At 42.0% G+C, this 16,795-nt stretch overlaps 1 protein-coding gene across 2 annotated transcripts in view; it reads left to right on the top strand.

Annotated features, from left to right (window-relative positions):
• IFT80 (intraflagellar transport 80) overlaps positions 1 to 16,795 on the top strand; it is a 1,621,792-nt gene that overhangs the window by 837,992 nt on the left and 767,005 nt on the right. For both annotated transcript variants that reach the window (XM_069618463.1, XM_069618464.1), the window contains exon 12: positions 190 to 353. In XM_069618463.1, the coding sequence (XP_069474564.1) occupies positions 190 to 353 (164 nt within the window). The remainder of the gene's footprint in view (positions 1 to 189; positions 354 to 16,795) is intronic.

Below are 16,795 nucleotides of genomic sequence, written 5' to 3'. Positions count from 1 at the left end.
CTGTTGATGCATGTGTGAAATGTGATTCTCATAAAACTCAATAACATTGCGTAACTTGTTTTATTTCCAAAACCATATTGTTATATGTTACATCGAAGTGAACATTTGCATCTCATTCAGAAATCTTATAAAATAATTACTGAAACATTTTGTGAGATAATTGGGTAATGCTTCATTTAATTTTTTCAGACATTTTCTCCTGGTTGATGGTGGAAGCATGTATTTGTATTCATATGAAGGGAGACTCATTTCTTCACCAAAGTTTCCAGGCATGAGAACAGACATCCTAAATTCCCAGACAGTTTCTCTCAGCAATGATACTGTTGCAATAAAGGACAAATCTGATGAAAAATGTATGTACATTTTCACTCAATGATTACACTTGGTATAAGGTTAAGTTTTAAAAGTCACATCTTTGCAAGTACAGTAATATAACTATGAAGGAGTAGCTTGCTAGTTAAGTTGGTTCAAATGTGCCTTCCCTTAGGAATTTAGTGTTTGAAATTTGAAATATAATGAAGTTGATTGTTGATTTACCTGATCTCACATGTCCATATATCTGCTTGAAATGTGTATGTTTTGCTTTCTTTTCTAAATCAACATTTTCAGGTAAGTTTGTTCAATCACAGGTGCTTAAAAATAAACGCATTCAAAAACAGATCCATTAAAAAAAAGTATTTTATTTGCATTTCTTTCAAATACTCCAAATCCATTCAATATATAAATATGCACATGTTATTGGAATGTTTAACTGCAGCCCACTTGATTTCTTGTTGATATAAGAACATATGTTTAAATATGACAATACAGTACAGGTGCAAAATGCTACTGATTAGGAGGCATGTTAGCACATTGACACTTTAAATGTTTCATATTATTAATTTGGCAACACATGGTAGAATGACCATGTGTTGTTTTCTCCTTGTTTTTAGAAGATGTGGATTTAAATTGAAAGTTTTGAATCCGGTAGTTGCAGCCCACTTGGGCGGGATTTGCTGAGTTCTGATACAAGAATATTTGTCTGAGTGGAGTGTTATTAGCGTTGCATTCGGTTTTGTCTGCCCACTCGGGCACCATTTTTGGGATTATTTTTTGATTGAGACGGCCTTTGTGCTGCTGCAAGTCTCTTGGTTTTAAAAAGGTTACAGTGGGCAGAAACACGGCCATGCAGGAAGCACTGCATCAGTTGACATTTTAATAGAGATCTATCTTTTTGGGCTATATTGAAGCATTTCTTCCGCATAACACGAGGCTGCAGCTCCGCGCGTCCCACGCTGCACAGACACACTGAGACAACCGGACCTGTTGACAAAGAATTCTACACCTAATCAACACGGCGTGGGGTCCACCTGGAACGCCCCATTAACAGCGTCCATCCAACAAACACAAATTTTAGGCGATGCTGCCCCATTTCATTTGATTGTGTAGACGCGGGAAGGACCATATTTGTGGTGGGGTCCTCTAACCATCCCAAGCAGCCTCCGTGCAATTTACATTGGAGCAGCTTCTAAGAAATACACTGCTCCCTGACCTTTCTGGCCCTGATGGAAGTCGTCCAATTTAGACTTTACCATTTACCGGTAGGCCTGTCCTCGGCCCGGGAATTACCCAAAAATTGGACATAAGGCGGAGGATTTACCCTTTGATAACCAACTCTAAAAGGGACTCTTTGTAATCATCTTGATACTTCATATGTTGTTAGACACAGAGAACATTTAGAAACTCTGTTCTCTGTTCTAGTATCAGTAGGGGTTTCCAAAAAATCTGAGTACTGCTCGGTTATTTGCTAGCGGCACTCCTGATTATAGACAGGAAGTCCCAATAGCACTCTTTTATTCATTATACTATATGACATAGGAAACGATAAAGATTTCCAACTTCCACTTGACATAATAGTTTACACATGTGGTAATATTTTCAACATATTCAATTTTTAAACATATTTTTATTAAGAGAGCAGGTCAGCAGCACGACAAAAATATACACACATCTGAACATGGTTTGAATTCCTTACAACATTCAAGGAGAGGAAACAAAAAAAGAAATTAAGGTATCAGTGTTTCAGGCATGAGAGCATCGTGTACAGGAGAAGCAGACATTACAAGTCAAGGCGAGGGCACGGGTGTTACATCTGAGTCCGAGCCCAGGCCACACAGGTAAAGGCGCAACAGTGTCCAAATGTCCTTGGGACGAGAGGGTGACGGGACCGACAGTACAAATAGCTCCTCATCATCATTCACCATACAAAGGTCCTTTAAGAAAGTGGCTCTGGATGGGGCGGTAGGGGACTTCCAACATTTAAGAATACAGCGTTTGGCAATGATGCATGAAATATTGAATAGCCGCCTTGTGGTTTCCTTTACCTTGCCTATATCGCCCAGTAGGTATTTCCAGGGCGAAAGAGTCGCCTGAATGGGCGTAATGTCTTCGAGAAGTTCCGCAACCTCCCTCCAGAATTCAACAATCAATGGACATGACTAGTACATATGATAAGGCCCCGCATCGGGGGCGTCACATTTAGGGCAGGCACCTGTGCAGTTCTCCACAAATTTAGCCACTCTAGCAGGGGAATAATGTAATTGGTTCAAAACTTTAAACTGGATTAGCCTGAGCCCAGAATTCATGGACCCAACGGACCTCCTCTATCCGAGTGCCTGTGTCTCGCTCCCAGACCTCTCTCATCGTGTTGCTTGACGGGGAATGGGCCTGCACCAGAGTGTATAGCATAGAGACCCCTTTGCCGTAGCTATTTGTGGACACTATTGACCTGATACATTCATGGGTCCGGGGTTCCTGCGGAAATATTGGCCATTTCGCCGAAAAAGCAGCCCTCATCCTGTAATATTGAAGGCGTTTAAGCTGCCCCCTTCCCACCACTTCAATGAAATCCATGAGGTCACAGAACTCCCCATCTGCGAACATGTCACGCAGCGTGAAAAGTTTGTTGGGGTCCCAGGATTGCTGAAGGGCCCGATCAAACTTGGGGGAGATGCTAGAGAAGTTCAATAGGGGGACTTGCGGATCATAGGGGGATTCCAGGCCTATCCTCTTATAGATTCTGGTCCACGCATGAGTGGTTGTATATACTGGATCAAACGGGCATATGTCCCCATAGCATGGGTTGAGGAGGACTGAATGTATGTCGTTTGGGCGGACAGAGTGTTTTTCAATCAATATGTGGGGGGCCGTGTCCTCAGGGTCAAACCAATGCTTCGCAAATTGAGCTTGTGCACACAAGTAATATAGCTCAAAGTCTGGTGCAGCAATACCACCCTGCGCAAAAGGCTCAACCATCTTATCCCAACCCATCCTGGCGGTCTTCCCGTTCCAGATAAACGAGGAGGCAAGAGATTTAAATTTAGCAAAGAAGGGCTTACCGGGCCAAACAGGGATATTATTGAAGTAATAAAGGAGCTTGGGGAGGACCACCATCTTGAGTAACGCAGCTCTCCCATATAGGGATAGTGGAAGGTTGGCCCACAGTTGAAATTTGGTCAAGAGGGTTGACAATAATTCCCCATTATTATGCGTATACAACAGGTTTTTATCTCTGGCAACCATTATCCCTAGGTACCTTACTTTGGTGGGGGCAGATCTAAATCCCTCTATTTCAGTTAAGTCTCCCGTACCGTCAGTAAGGGGGAATATTTCAGACTTTGGTACATTGATTCTATATCCTGAGTATTCTGAAAATTCATGTACATCTGCCATGATGTGTTGCACATTCTCTATGGGATCTCGGACATATAACAGGGTGTCGTCTGCATATAGCGATATTATCTGAGGGGGGCCGGTCATCCTGAGCCCTCTATGTGCGTGGTGTTGATGTATGTATTCCGCCATTGGTTCAATGGTTAGAGCAAATAGTATGGGCGAGAAGGGACATCCCTGCCTGGTCCCCCTGTGTAGATGGAATGCCGGGGAGAGAGTGGTGTTGGTTAAAACCTTAGGCGTCGGCTGTGTATACAGTAGTGGCACACAGTTGATGTAGTACTGACCGAGACCAAACCGCTCTAGCACCAGAAAGAGATATGTCCAGGATACGGAATCAAAAGCCTTCTCGGCATCTAATGCGACCACGACCGCCTTGGCATCTGGATCTATTTGTGCCAGAACATTAAATAGGTGTCTCAGGTTGAGAGCCGTGGACCGGGCTGGTATAAAGCCTGCCTGGTCAGCATGGACCAGGATCGGCATATATGGAAGGAGTCTGGTGGCCAGTATTTTTGCAAAATGTTTTGCGTCAGTGTTAATTAAGGACAGGGGTCTATAGGATGCCATTTCCTGTGCCGGTCTGTGGGGTTTCAAAAGGACAGTGATAATCGCCTCTCGCATCGATTCCGGAAGCACCCGCAGGCTCATTGCCTCCTCCCATACTTTTAACAGTATCGGGGCCAGTTCACTACAGAACTCTTTATATAATTCCGCAGGCAGGCCATCAGAGCCAGGGGAACGGCCGCTCGATAAAGCTTTTATGCCCTCTACAATCTCCTCCATAGTGATTGGCCCGTCCAATACACTTCGGGTCTCAGCAGTTAATGTGGGAAGGTCGAGGTTGTCCAAATATCGGAACGTGTCCTCTTTGTTCTTTTTATAGTAGTTAGAATAGAGAGAGGAATAGAACTCCATGAATGCGGAATTAATGTCCTGGTCTCCATTCACCGTTGCTCCAGTCGGGGTCTGTATACTCGGGATCGGGTTATGGTGCCTGTCAGTTCTGAGCATGTTGGCAAGGAATTTCCTGGCCTTATTGCTTTCTCCATATCGTCGGGCTTTGGCTGGTGCAGCCATGTAAAGAACTTCTCTATGGGCCAACTTATGAAATTCTTCCAGCGTAGTGTGAATTTGCGACAGGGTTTCCTTGTTCTGTGTGATACTATATTCAGTTTGTAATAAGTCAATTTTAGCCTCGGTCGTGCCCAATTCCTCCCGTACCGATTTCAACATACCAGTTGACTTACCCAGGATGGCTCCCTGGACCCAGGCCTTAAATGTATCCCATAGAGTAGCATAGGTGGAAACCGAACCCTCGTTTAATTCTAGAAATTCCGCAATCTCAGTATGTAGCGATTCACAAATGTTAGGTCTCTTAGGATTGCGGGGGGCATCCTCCATCTTCTCGCCGGGGGGGAGACATCACTTAAGTTGATGTCAAGCATCACTGGCGAGTGATCCGAAAGGGTACGGGGATGTATATCGCATGCCCATATGTTCCATCAATTGTTTTACAACCAGTGAGGCCTTTGAGGGGTTTCTGGGGGCAGTCGATGAGCGATCCAGGGATTGGTCCAATATCATATTGAAATCGCCACCCCAGAGTATTCGTGCCTCCCCAGATGAAGTTAACATATCCATTATTGTACAATAGAACTGTGGATCGTCTAAATTGGGACCCCCCGCGGCTCCGAGGGGTAATCGCCCGGAACCCACAGGCGGCCAACGTCCTAGCCTCCCTCTGCAGGGTTTTCAAGACGGCATGTCTACAGCGCGGTCCGGCGCACCAGCCCCAAATTTGTCCAGTAGGTGCCCGCAGTTGTACGCCACAGAACACTGCGTTTTGTTTGTTCCGCGGGCGGCCCTGAGACAGGATGATTAACTTCAAGGATTCATGGAAGCCGGAGCTCTGGGATCAGTCGGCCATCTTGGATGTGCGCAACAGCACCCCCTTTCAACATAAGTTTTTAAATTTCACTCTAACTCTTCTTGCACCAACCCAAGAAAAACCTCAGTAAATGGGCAACTCTTGTTCGCTCCAGCATACCGCCCTTGCGTGCATGATACATCAACACACTACCAGGTGCAGGCAGCTACAAGGACCCCAAAGAATCCAACCAAGGGCTAACTTATTAAAACTTTGGTTTATTATTATTTTCGTTTGATTGCATTTCCTGAGTTTTTGATGTGTGAAAACACTGACTAGGGTACATCTCAGGTGCAGTACCCGACCCGGTCCATTTGATACGTGTACACTATATTGAAGCTAAACAGACACATTCACAAATAAAAACAGAATGCTTGAACTATGGCATATAAACACCAATATTGAAAAACATGGAATGTGCTAATTTGAGCCCAACCCATATGTGTGTGAATAGCTCAAAATGGCGGCTCTATTTTACTTTATTGGAGATACACACCTACAGGTCACATGACTGGAATGATTTTGAATTCTGTTTCCTGTTTGCGCAAGTTGAAAACAGCCCTTGAGCCTCAGGCTGCAAAACTAGCCTGACGAAGTCCCTGTGAAGGGATGGAACGCGTGGCACTACTACAGTGGCTTTGACACTTGTAACCAGTTCTGTAAATCCATGCTAACTTTTATTATTTTAAAATATATTTTATCTTAAATAAAAGTTATGTTTTAGCACTATATCTGGGATTGAGTGTTTGTACTTTCTGTAGCTGTGTGGAGTAGTTGGTGCTGTTTATTGATCTACTTTCTTCACCCAAAAGAGCAGTGTTTGCACAAGTTTATGGTTTTCCCTTAACCTATACAAGCACCCGCTATAGTAGACTGAGCACCACTTTAAGTGGATTTTGGACTGCAATATATATATATGTGTATATATATATATATATTTGCAACTTGATTTATTGCAAACCTTTCATGTGATAATCAATGATACATAGAAACATCATTATGTCCTAGATTTAAAACAACATTTCATACAAGAATTTGTAAACAGATTTGAACAGACATCAGAAGTAAGGAAGTTGGAAAAAAGCCATCTTAAATCTTAAATGAAAAGCAGTACAGATTCACTGTGCTTACACAATTTAAAAACAGTAGTAGCAACGATTATAGATTTACCAAAAACAAGGTATGACCAATGTTGGTTAGTGTTAATCTACAGAACATCCTACACATAATTAGTGTATTTATCAAGGTATATTGGCAATACCACAGTGCACTGCGTCAATAAATGACGGGTAGTTTCCAAATCGGAGGAACATAACCTGCATATCCGAGACATGTAAGGACATTTTTGTCGCTGTCCCATAATCATCAGAGATGGAAGAAATTAAATCTGAGCAACATTATTAATCCCATAATTGACAATAGGGGGTAGGGGTTAAATATTTAGGTGGCATTATGTAAGGGAAGCCTCAATTAGAGTACTCTGACATCATTTTTATTTTTATTTGTTGTCAACCAAACAAAATTGGCACATCAATCCCAGGTGTAAGCTCTATTGGTTAATTGATTGTTTTACTATGGTGCAATTCATCATAAGATCTATGGCCCAGTTAATTTTGTCATGAAAATATAGAGGAGGTAACAAATTCTGTTTGAGCCCTTTTGACATCTGCTCTAATCACGTTGCCAAAGTAAGCTGCCCATCATCTTCAGGTAGAGCAGGCTACGCTTTACTTTTAGCAAAGTGGATAAAGATACAACACCTAATTCAAGTCTAACTGCCTCAATTGGGAAAGAACTCGGGAGAGCCAATGCAGAACAGCGTAATTTATCTTCCAGGGAAATAGGCCAACAGAGTTGATTATCCGAAAAAGGTCTCCAATCCATAAAGTAAACCGGGTATAATAACTAGATTTATACATTGAACTAGTATCTTATTTTTTTAATTATTTTATTTTTTATAATTGGCCTTAGAATAAGCAGAAAAAGCATGTAACGAAGGCAAGAGGCCAACAGGAGTCCTATGTCAGATGACTGTTGTAAGCATAAATAAACCATGAAATGTGGTGTTTAGCAATTTTAGAGGGAAAGTGATTACATGAGTTTATGGCCTCCTGCATACAGAAATATACAGATTGAAAAAATAGGGGATGCAAGAACACACCCCTGTTTCATACCGTTATTGGTCTATATCAATGTAGAAGGAGTGCCCATGTTATTACTCTGGTTAAGGCTCTCGTAACGAGGACTAATGTCTAGCAGAGAGACTCCCAGGACCCCCCTTGTTATTTGCATATTTTAAGTAACTTTGGGTCTCACCCTAAGTTACTAGGGGAATCCAGGCGTGAACCCCTTGCTCACTATTCTTAGAGAAGCACAGCTCCACCCTACTGATGAGGTCCAACCAGACCGAAACATGTTTCTGGGGTGGCTGTTGGTACTCTTGTTCAGAGGAGAATTGCCTAGCATTTCGGTGCTGGACTTCCCAGGGTAGGACAAAGACTGATACATTTTGGATATTTCTCCTCTGTGAAAGATAGTGAGCTAAAGACTCTGTGTAAGGGTCTGGTAACCAGGACTAATGTCTGGCAAAGAGACTCCCACAAGTCCCCTTGTTATTTGCATGTTATTTAATCTGACAATCACTGAAGTCTGATGATAAAATTGATTAATTAGATTCAGAATGGGCAGTGCTAATCCCCATTTAGCTAACTTCTCACAGTCTTAAATGATTCACAGGGCCTTGGTTGGCTTTAATCACAGTTAATATTCATATATATATCATTCTCATCCAAGGTATATGTGACTGGGTAAGCAGTCATACTGGGCAGTGTACTAGGAGTGACCGGGGCGACATCCACACAATATGAGGAAGTGATGTACGATAGCCAATGTGTCTCGGGTGTAGGATTCAGATCTATTTTTATACCATCTCCTTATGTTTTTATATATATGCCAGAACTTATTATTGTTACTCCTCTAGGCATTAAACGTTAACTGCCAGTGAGCCGTTCTAGCAGTAGATCCATAATTGTGTAGGCAATTTTTATACTTGGTTTGAAAGTTTTTAATGGTCAACATGCTAGTGAAAGGTTCCAGATGCTTCTGCCTACCACCCGAATATTGTGTCCAAGTGCTGTCTTTTTTTCCACTATAGTAGCATCATAAATTCTATGTGAAGTGATGTTGGCTTACCATCACCCATGTGTTTGAAAGAGTACCAAAATAGTGAGCTTCCTTAGAGATTATATATCAATAATCATGTCGGTTCCCAGGAATGGCATAAGGGAAAATAGTGATTTAATTAATGTATATTCTCACGCCAAATTACTTGATTACCCTGTGAGTTAATTGCATATTTTGCAGACACTTTGGAATTACTGACCAAATTTGGTAGATTAAAAGTCAAAATCAGCAAAGAGTGATCACTAAGTAAATTGAGCAAGATCTCAAACAAAGTGATACCAGCTTTAAATAATGTACTGACAAACATATAATCTATGCTGCTGCTAGTTTTTCCATTTGTCTGTGTGTATTTACAAGTGGCCTCTTCCACAATCAAATCATGAATGAACCTTAGATCATCATTTGTAGGAAAATTTATCAATTTCTCTCCTTGAGTTGTCTGTCAATCCTCTGAAATGTCAAGGGAATTTATTGCTTCACAAAGTGTCCCTCATCGCATTGCCACCACGAGATCACATTAGGCATTAAAGTCAGCGCAAATGATAACATTGTTGTCTAAATGGGACCAATTCCATTGAAGCATTATGTTCGAGATCAACATCATGTTGTCGGGTGACTGTGAGTGCGGAAGAAGATTCCTAGGCGTAGCCACAGGCACTTCTTCATGACTGGAACGTATCAAACCGTGGGTTTAATCCTTAGATACATCTGGATTGCCACCCTCTGTGATCCTAGAAACTGCGCCTCCATTACAATAGCGTGCATGGAACTATTGTTGTTTATTAGCTGTGAGTTTGCAACAAGAAGGCCTCTACAGTCGGATTGTGCCCACGGTCTGCACTGTGCAGGTTGTAAGGCATAATAGTAGAACTCAACAAGTAGTGTAACAAACAGAGGTACAGCCAAAACAAGCTAATAAAAGCTCAGAAATGCAAGTACTGTGCGAGGCAAAATTATCTTAAAGTTGGATCTCCCGGCTATCTGCTGCCAAAAAAGCAGAGTGTAGACTGCCGACTTCACTTAGCCGCACTTGCCCACTATGTGCACCACTTGCGGTAAGTGGGCGGGAGCGGATGGGAATGGTGCTCCTCAACTTTTTAAAATTAAGTTTTACTGTTCCTATACTTTTATTTTTTAAAAGAAACCATTCCGGAATGGTTTCATTTTAAAATAAAAGTGTAGGAAGAAGGTGAAAATTGCAATTTCAGTGCACTGCACTGAACGTTCCCTTAAACAGCAGGAACGTGTGTTTTTGGCTTTGTATTGTGAGTGGGAGGTGGCGTGGCGATGGTGTTTGTGAGGTGCAGGGCCAGGACAGTAGGGAACATAGATCCACTACTTCTTTTCGTACTCTTAGACCACTTTTTGTGGTTATTTCACCATTATTTCAAAAGTGGGCACAGCCTAGAACGTTAACAGTAATCCAGGCAGATGAATGAACAAAATGCAGACTGGTATGTGGTATCCGAAAGCTTCTCAAAGTCTGCTGACTGCACTAGCCGCACTTGCACCACCACGATCAAATCCAATACTTGCCTTTTACCCATTGTGAAATCAATTAACAACCTGCAAAGGTTTACGAGCGGCTATTTCATTTTTAATACAAACCTTTTTTTGGTAATTTCCTTGCATACGAGCGATAGAAACGGGTTTAAACACACAGGTTTAGGTCAGCATACACAACAGATCTTACAGAACATCCTTGGGAATTCAGTCGGCGGGGGAAGGGTGATGTAGGAGTGCACAATTCGGATTGTAAAAACATTCAGGTATGGCAACAATATGACCAAGATACCCCAGGCAGGCATCTGAAAGGTGGCAGTAGCAGAAGGTGCATCAGGGTTATTGGAAAAGTAAGATTGTAGCAGACAGGAATTGAAAGTTGGCTCGACACCGCAAGGCAGGCAGTGGGTCACAAAATTATTCCAGTCATAACTTCGTAAGCTACTGTTTCTAGAATTTATTTAACAATGTACAAAGGACAAGATACCAGCGCACCACCAGATTACACAGTCATGTACTAATTGACCACTACCAGGGGCGTAGGCGACACTCGAAATCGGGGGGGGACAGCGGACACCTTGGGGACTTTGCTACAGATGCAAACCAAACTGCCATAGGGCTAAATGCTGAAGCGTTAAAAATTTTGTTTGTTAGATTTATTTGAAGAAAGAACTTCAATTAATGGCAGTTTTAAAAAACACAGATACTTCAAATGCATTGTATATTTCTCATCTATGGCACAAAATGTAAAGATGATTGTAATTTGTAGCAAAACAGAAATAAAGTATGAGTGCACTGCTAAAACAAATGTTCAAACATTTGAAATTTAACAACAGGTATTTTAAGTTTAACAAAGTTCTTTTAATTGCTTTGAAGATCGCAATGTAGTTGTAGTGAGGGGATTTGTTATTGTTATATTGTTCACTGATGTGTTGGACTTGAAGAATATTATATAGAGCGTCACATGTGGTTGTCTTATGCATAAAAAAGGTAAACATCAATATTTGAATGAGATTCCTCCAAATGAAGAAATAAAGTTCGGAGAGGTTACTGCACTGCTGGACTCCTGTAACATTGTGCACAGGAGGGAGAAGCTTACAGTTGTCTCAAAAAACAATTTTAGATTCAATAATCAAATAATCCAGAAATATTATTTTTAATGTACCTTCGGAGCTATTGCTGAACAAACTGCTTTGGATCCTTATAACACTGACAATACATTGGTGGAAAAAGCCACACTGCCGGTGTCCCATAGCACTACAGTGGCATAGTTGGAAGGAACCCACACAGTACGATTTCTGTTGCATGGGGTGCCACTTCTGGGGGAAGTTCAGCGCACTAACAGGACACTACTGATGGAAGCTCACTCAGAATACCAACAATATCACATTGTGAGTAAGAGGAGATCAAACAGACCCATCCTCACATCATTGAATGAATACACCATTGACATTGTAACCAACATTCACTTGCAGCATTAAGAGTGTGCCGTGTGCTGATCTAGTTATTGATGAATCATCTCACCTACCCATATCACAATATATATTTTGTTTACATACATATGAACTACATAACACACACTGGTTAATTTAAAAGGGTATAAAGAAACATAAGTCAGAAATACAATTATATAAAATACATTCACTATGACAAATAGGATAAGCTGGAAATTCCATGTAGATCGATCAGCCCGATCTCCTTGGCTGCTGTTTGCCTTCTCCTTCACCATCTCTCTTTGGAAGAATAGCCACATAGTAGAAAAGGCCAATTATTTCATAGTCAGTGAGGGTCATGAACATTTGTTACGTTCTCTGTGGCATTCACTATTGATGACAAATTATTTTACTATTGCTTATATTTCTTCCAGATCCAGGTTATATTTATGTAGATAGCACACAGCAACATGAGCCAGTCTTTTCTAAAACACTGTTGAATGTAGCAAGGGTTTCAGTCGTTACAAAGCCAGAGGCGCAGCCAGGATTGTCTAACAAGTGGGGACTGCAACTAATGTAGTTGGGCCACCGCAGTGACATTAACATCTGTAAATGCCCACACAGCACTTCTGAGTAGGTATTTACATACATTTGGAAGGCCTTGCCCGCTCAGACCCTACCCTCTATGCTTCTGAAAGCACTGAAGCTTCTATCAACCTTCCAGGAAAAAGCAGGAACAGTTAAGAGGATCCGCAGTGGTTTCATCTGTGCAAAGAAAGCTTTTTCAATAGTAAGGATCCTTCCCAAAAATATCTAACTGCTCTGAGACTGAAGAATACTTATTGATGCCGGATAAGGTTGTTAAGGACATATTTGATTACTGGGTATTTAACAATCATTTCTGAGCCACTCACTAGTTGGTGGAAGAGCTGAATGGAAGATAACCAAAAGTGTGGGCGGGGGAGAGTGAAAGAAGGGAGTAGACAGGAGGAGAGTTGGTAACAAATTAAAGTGAGAGTGGTGGTAAAAGAGGAGGATCTGGTTAGGGGAGCATTTGATAGAGGGAGAGGAGTTGCAGATACTAGGGTCAGGAAGATAGCTCAGGGGCAACACACTGTTTTAGAAGGAAGACAGCGCTGACTGAGCAGCATGGGTTAAAAACCCAGGCTCAGGCTTAGAGGCTGGACTTTAACATGAAGTGTGATATAAGAACCCCATTTTTTATAAGTAGCACAACAAAGGTTGTCAGATACAATTACTCATTTGCCTATTACCATGCCAGCTGTAACACATTAGACACCACATAGAACAGTTTTGGCTCATCTTTAAGCATTTCATAGGCATTGTCATCAGAACTCTAGGTACTAAAGCTAATTACTGGATAATTCCATCATTATCCCAGAGAGTAGCACAATTTGTCCGGTATTGTCATGACGTGCTCTGGTACTCCTACCATGTACCGTGTCTTGCTACCCTATACCAGGTAATGACATCAAAAGCCCATTCAAGGTTTTATTTTCAAAATTCAAGGTAGGCATACCATTACCAGGTACTGCCTTCAATAAACCAGGTTCTTGAACCATTACCATTCAATACCCAGGTACCCATACCATTGTCAAGACTATGCACAATTAGTATAAAAGTGGCAATCTTCATGACTCCAATTAGGAGGCAGCACCAGGTTCCCTGACCTCTAGATGGCAGAGCAGTGACAGATTCTGTTACACCCAACCTGGACATCAATGGCAGCTTGCATTATACCCACTTTGCACAGAAAGGCCAGACACCAATATGCCAAGTTATCAAAAACCATGGCAGATTTAAATGTACCAAGTTAGACCTGTGAGGCCAAATTCCATTATTTGCATTTATCACAATAAATCAAGATAACATTATGACCACCAGCATAGTAAGCACAGACCTCAGTATGCCAGTTTGCCCTCAAAGACATATCCTGTATGTGTGTGTGTGTGGTGCAGTTGGATGAATATGTATTGTGCTCAGGCAGAGTGAGCTGCAGGGAGATATGTGTGGAGTGTACTGCTGGAACGTTGGGGGTGTGTGCACTGTGCAGTTCTGAGGGTGGTGTGTGCACAGAAACTCAGGGTGAGTGGTGTTCGTGCAGTAGTCGTGCAATGTGTGTGTTTATGATTATGTAGTGCTGGGCTGTTGGTGTGTGCATGCCGGTTAGTGCTGAGGCCATGTTGAAACAGTGCTCTGTGTGCATTCACTGTTGGGGCAGTTTGTGTGCAGCGTTGGGGCAGTATGCTTGCAGTGCTGTCAACAATGGAAGTGTCTTCCTCACCAAGTCTTTGTTGCTGGACAGACTAGGTGACTCTTCCTTTCTTTATAGAGGATAGTCTGTCCTTGTAGAGATAGTCGTTCTCGTGGGGCAAGCCACTATGCCAGCTGTATACCCAGCAAAAGCACAAGACTCTCACCCGAAAATTCCAAGTGTAGGCGGAAAAGCCTGAAGGTGCCAAAAAACCTTCCGCCCAAAGCAAGTTGTTTAAACAAAAGGCGGCTGATGTTCCGGCAATTAGCAATGTACAAAAGCACCGGTCTCCTCTCCAACCCACCACATACAAAAAATAACCAGAAGAACAATAACGGGAGAGCAATTCTCACCTTGCCATGGGCCATGCCAATCTGAAATCATTTGGCACTCCAAAGATGCCCCCTCCTGTGCTTTTGTCACAAACCAGTAAATGTGGTAGGGGTGAGGAGGGGGTGAAATGGCTTTTAGTTGCTTTTAATAAATTACAGAATTACAGCAATTCTATTTGGATATTAATATCTTTTAAACTGTGATCATACAAAAAATATTACCTAGTGACGTTGTATTTGTATATTTTATAGCGCACATGACAGATCAAACCGTATAGTAGCACAGCTGAAACACATTTGAGTAAAGCATAGCAAGAGTCCACAGCTGAGGCACAGAAAAAAACAGTAGTCTAACAAAGACCCTTATCTAAACCAAAATTTCTTCATGGCCTTACGAAACTGGTAGAGTGACTTGAGTGTCCTAGTTTCTCTGGAAATTGACTTCCACAGTTTCGGACCAAAGACTGCAAATCTTCTGTCTCCCCTTGTTGTACACACTGGGGGGGTGGGTGGGGAATTAACAAAAGCAAACAGTCCCTAAAGCGTAGATCTCCCGATGGTTGATAACATTGAATCATATTGAATCTTATCTTTCAAGTATATTGGGGCTAAGCCGTTCAGACATTTAAAAATAAGGCAAGCCACCTTGAATCTAATGCGGTTTTACACTGCTAGCCAGTGCAAGGCGCGAGGAGAGTGGGAAACATGAGCTGTTTTACCCAGCCTAAAGATCGATCGAATCGCGGCATTCTGGGCTTTTTGAAGCCTCTACTTGTTTAAGCGCAATACCCATCAACTGGCTGTTGCAATAGTCCAGCTGTGTGTTTGTCAAGATGCCTACCACAAAGGTATGATCATCATTAGGAATGTAAGGAAGTACCTTCCGAAGAAGGCTCAGAGAATAATATACTACCTAAACCTTAGCTCCAATCTGACCTTCACTGCCAAGGTTATCCTGCCAGACACAGCCCAAGTTCTTGACCCAAGAAACAAACCTAAGATGAGTTCCTAAGAGGGTGGGAATGGACAGTTCCTTTGCAGCGCTGAGTAGATGTTTTGGTCCAAACAAAATGAGCTTGGTCTTGGCTGCATTCAACTGGAGCTGATTATTGGACTTCCATTGACTAACTTCATCTAGGCACTGTTTGAGTTTACTAAATGCTACATCGGAATTGACGATCCTGATGAAGATTTGAGCATTGTCCGCATAGGAATGGAAGCGCATATACGGGTTAAACAATAAAGGTGAGAGGAAAGATCCCTGTGGGACTCCACAGCTCATCTTAATAGTGTCAGAGATAAACTCACCCAGCCTTACCTGCTGTTGACGATTTATCAAAAATGACTCAAACCAACTAATGGCATGATCAGAGACCCTACCCACCCCTCGAAGTCGATCCAAGAGGATAAGATGGTTCACTGTATCAAATGCCGCGGATAGATACAGCATCACCAACAGGGAGAGCTCACCTTGATCCGCGGCCTCTAGTAGATCATTCTGAGCGCATAATAAGGCTGTCTCGGTTCTGAACCTAGGTCTGAAACCTCATTGAAAAGTGTCCAGCAGTAATTCTTGCTCCATAAAGCTGCCACCGACTGACCAGTGACCACTTTCTCGAGGATCTTTGCCGGCCATGGAAGACGTGCAATAGGTCGATAATTCTGGAGAACCTCTGGATCCAAAGTAGGTTTTTTCAATAGAGGTGTGATTATGGAATGCTTTAATTCTTGAGGGACTATCCCCTGATTCAGTTATTTTTTAACAAACCTAGTTACAAAAGGAGTTATTTCCACCGATAAACGTTTTGCTGCATTAGCAGGAAGAGAGAATAGAGAGTCATTGGTATGTTTCAATACCTCAATCAATGAGTGTACCTCGTTTTCAGATACTTAATGAAAATCAAAGGTAGCCACCAGACTCAACATCTGTAAATCAGTTGATTCCATTGGAGTTTGGACAGTGGCCAGTCCAGACGAAATCAAAGCTGGTTCCTGGGTTTTAGTTGCAAAATCAGCTTTGATGAGTTCAATTTTATCAATAAAAAACGAGTTGAAGAGATTAGCCTGTACAAGAGAGGATTCAATCGGTGAAACCTTGCATCTAGGTTGACAAAATGTAGAGACTATAGAAACAAGTTCTCTTGGTGTGTTGCTTGCAGCCTTTATTTGTTTAGAAAGAAAGTTTTTTTTTTGCTTGCAAAATAGCTTGTTTATAGCAAGTCAGAGCACTCCTTGCCCTTTAGGGTGTCTGAGTTTTTTTCTCTCTTGCCATTTTCGACCTGTTAGACTTAACAGATGACGTAGAGGAATTAATTCTGTGTAAACCAGGGTTTAGAAGTCCTGATCCTTTAGAAGAGCCTTCTTGGAACAAATAGCGTGTTAAGCAGAATTATATGCAGTACCCTTTGGGAACACTACACACAATTAA

The sequence above is a fragment of the Ambystoma mexicanum genome, chromosome 10, assembly GCF_040938575.1.
Source record: "Ambystoma mexicanum isolate Mex_15411 chromosome 10, UKY_AmexF1_1, whole genome shotgun sequence".
NCBI classification, from domain to species: domain Eukaryota; kingdom Metazoa; phylum Chordata; class Amphibia; order Caudata; family Ambystomatidae; genus Ambystoma; species Ambystoma mexicanum.
The sequence above is the reverse complement of the archived record's forward strand: the minus strand, read 5'-3'. Positions and strand labels throughout refer to the sequence as shown.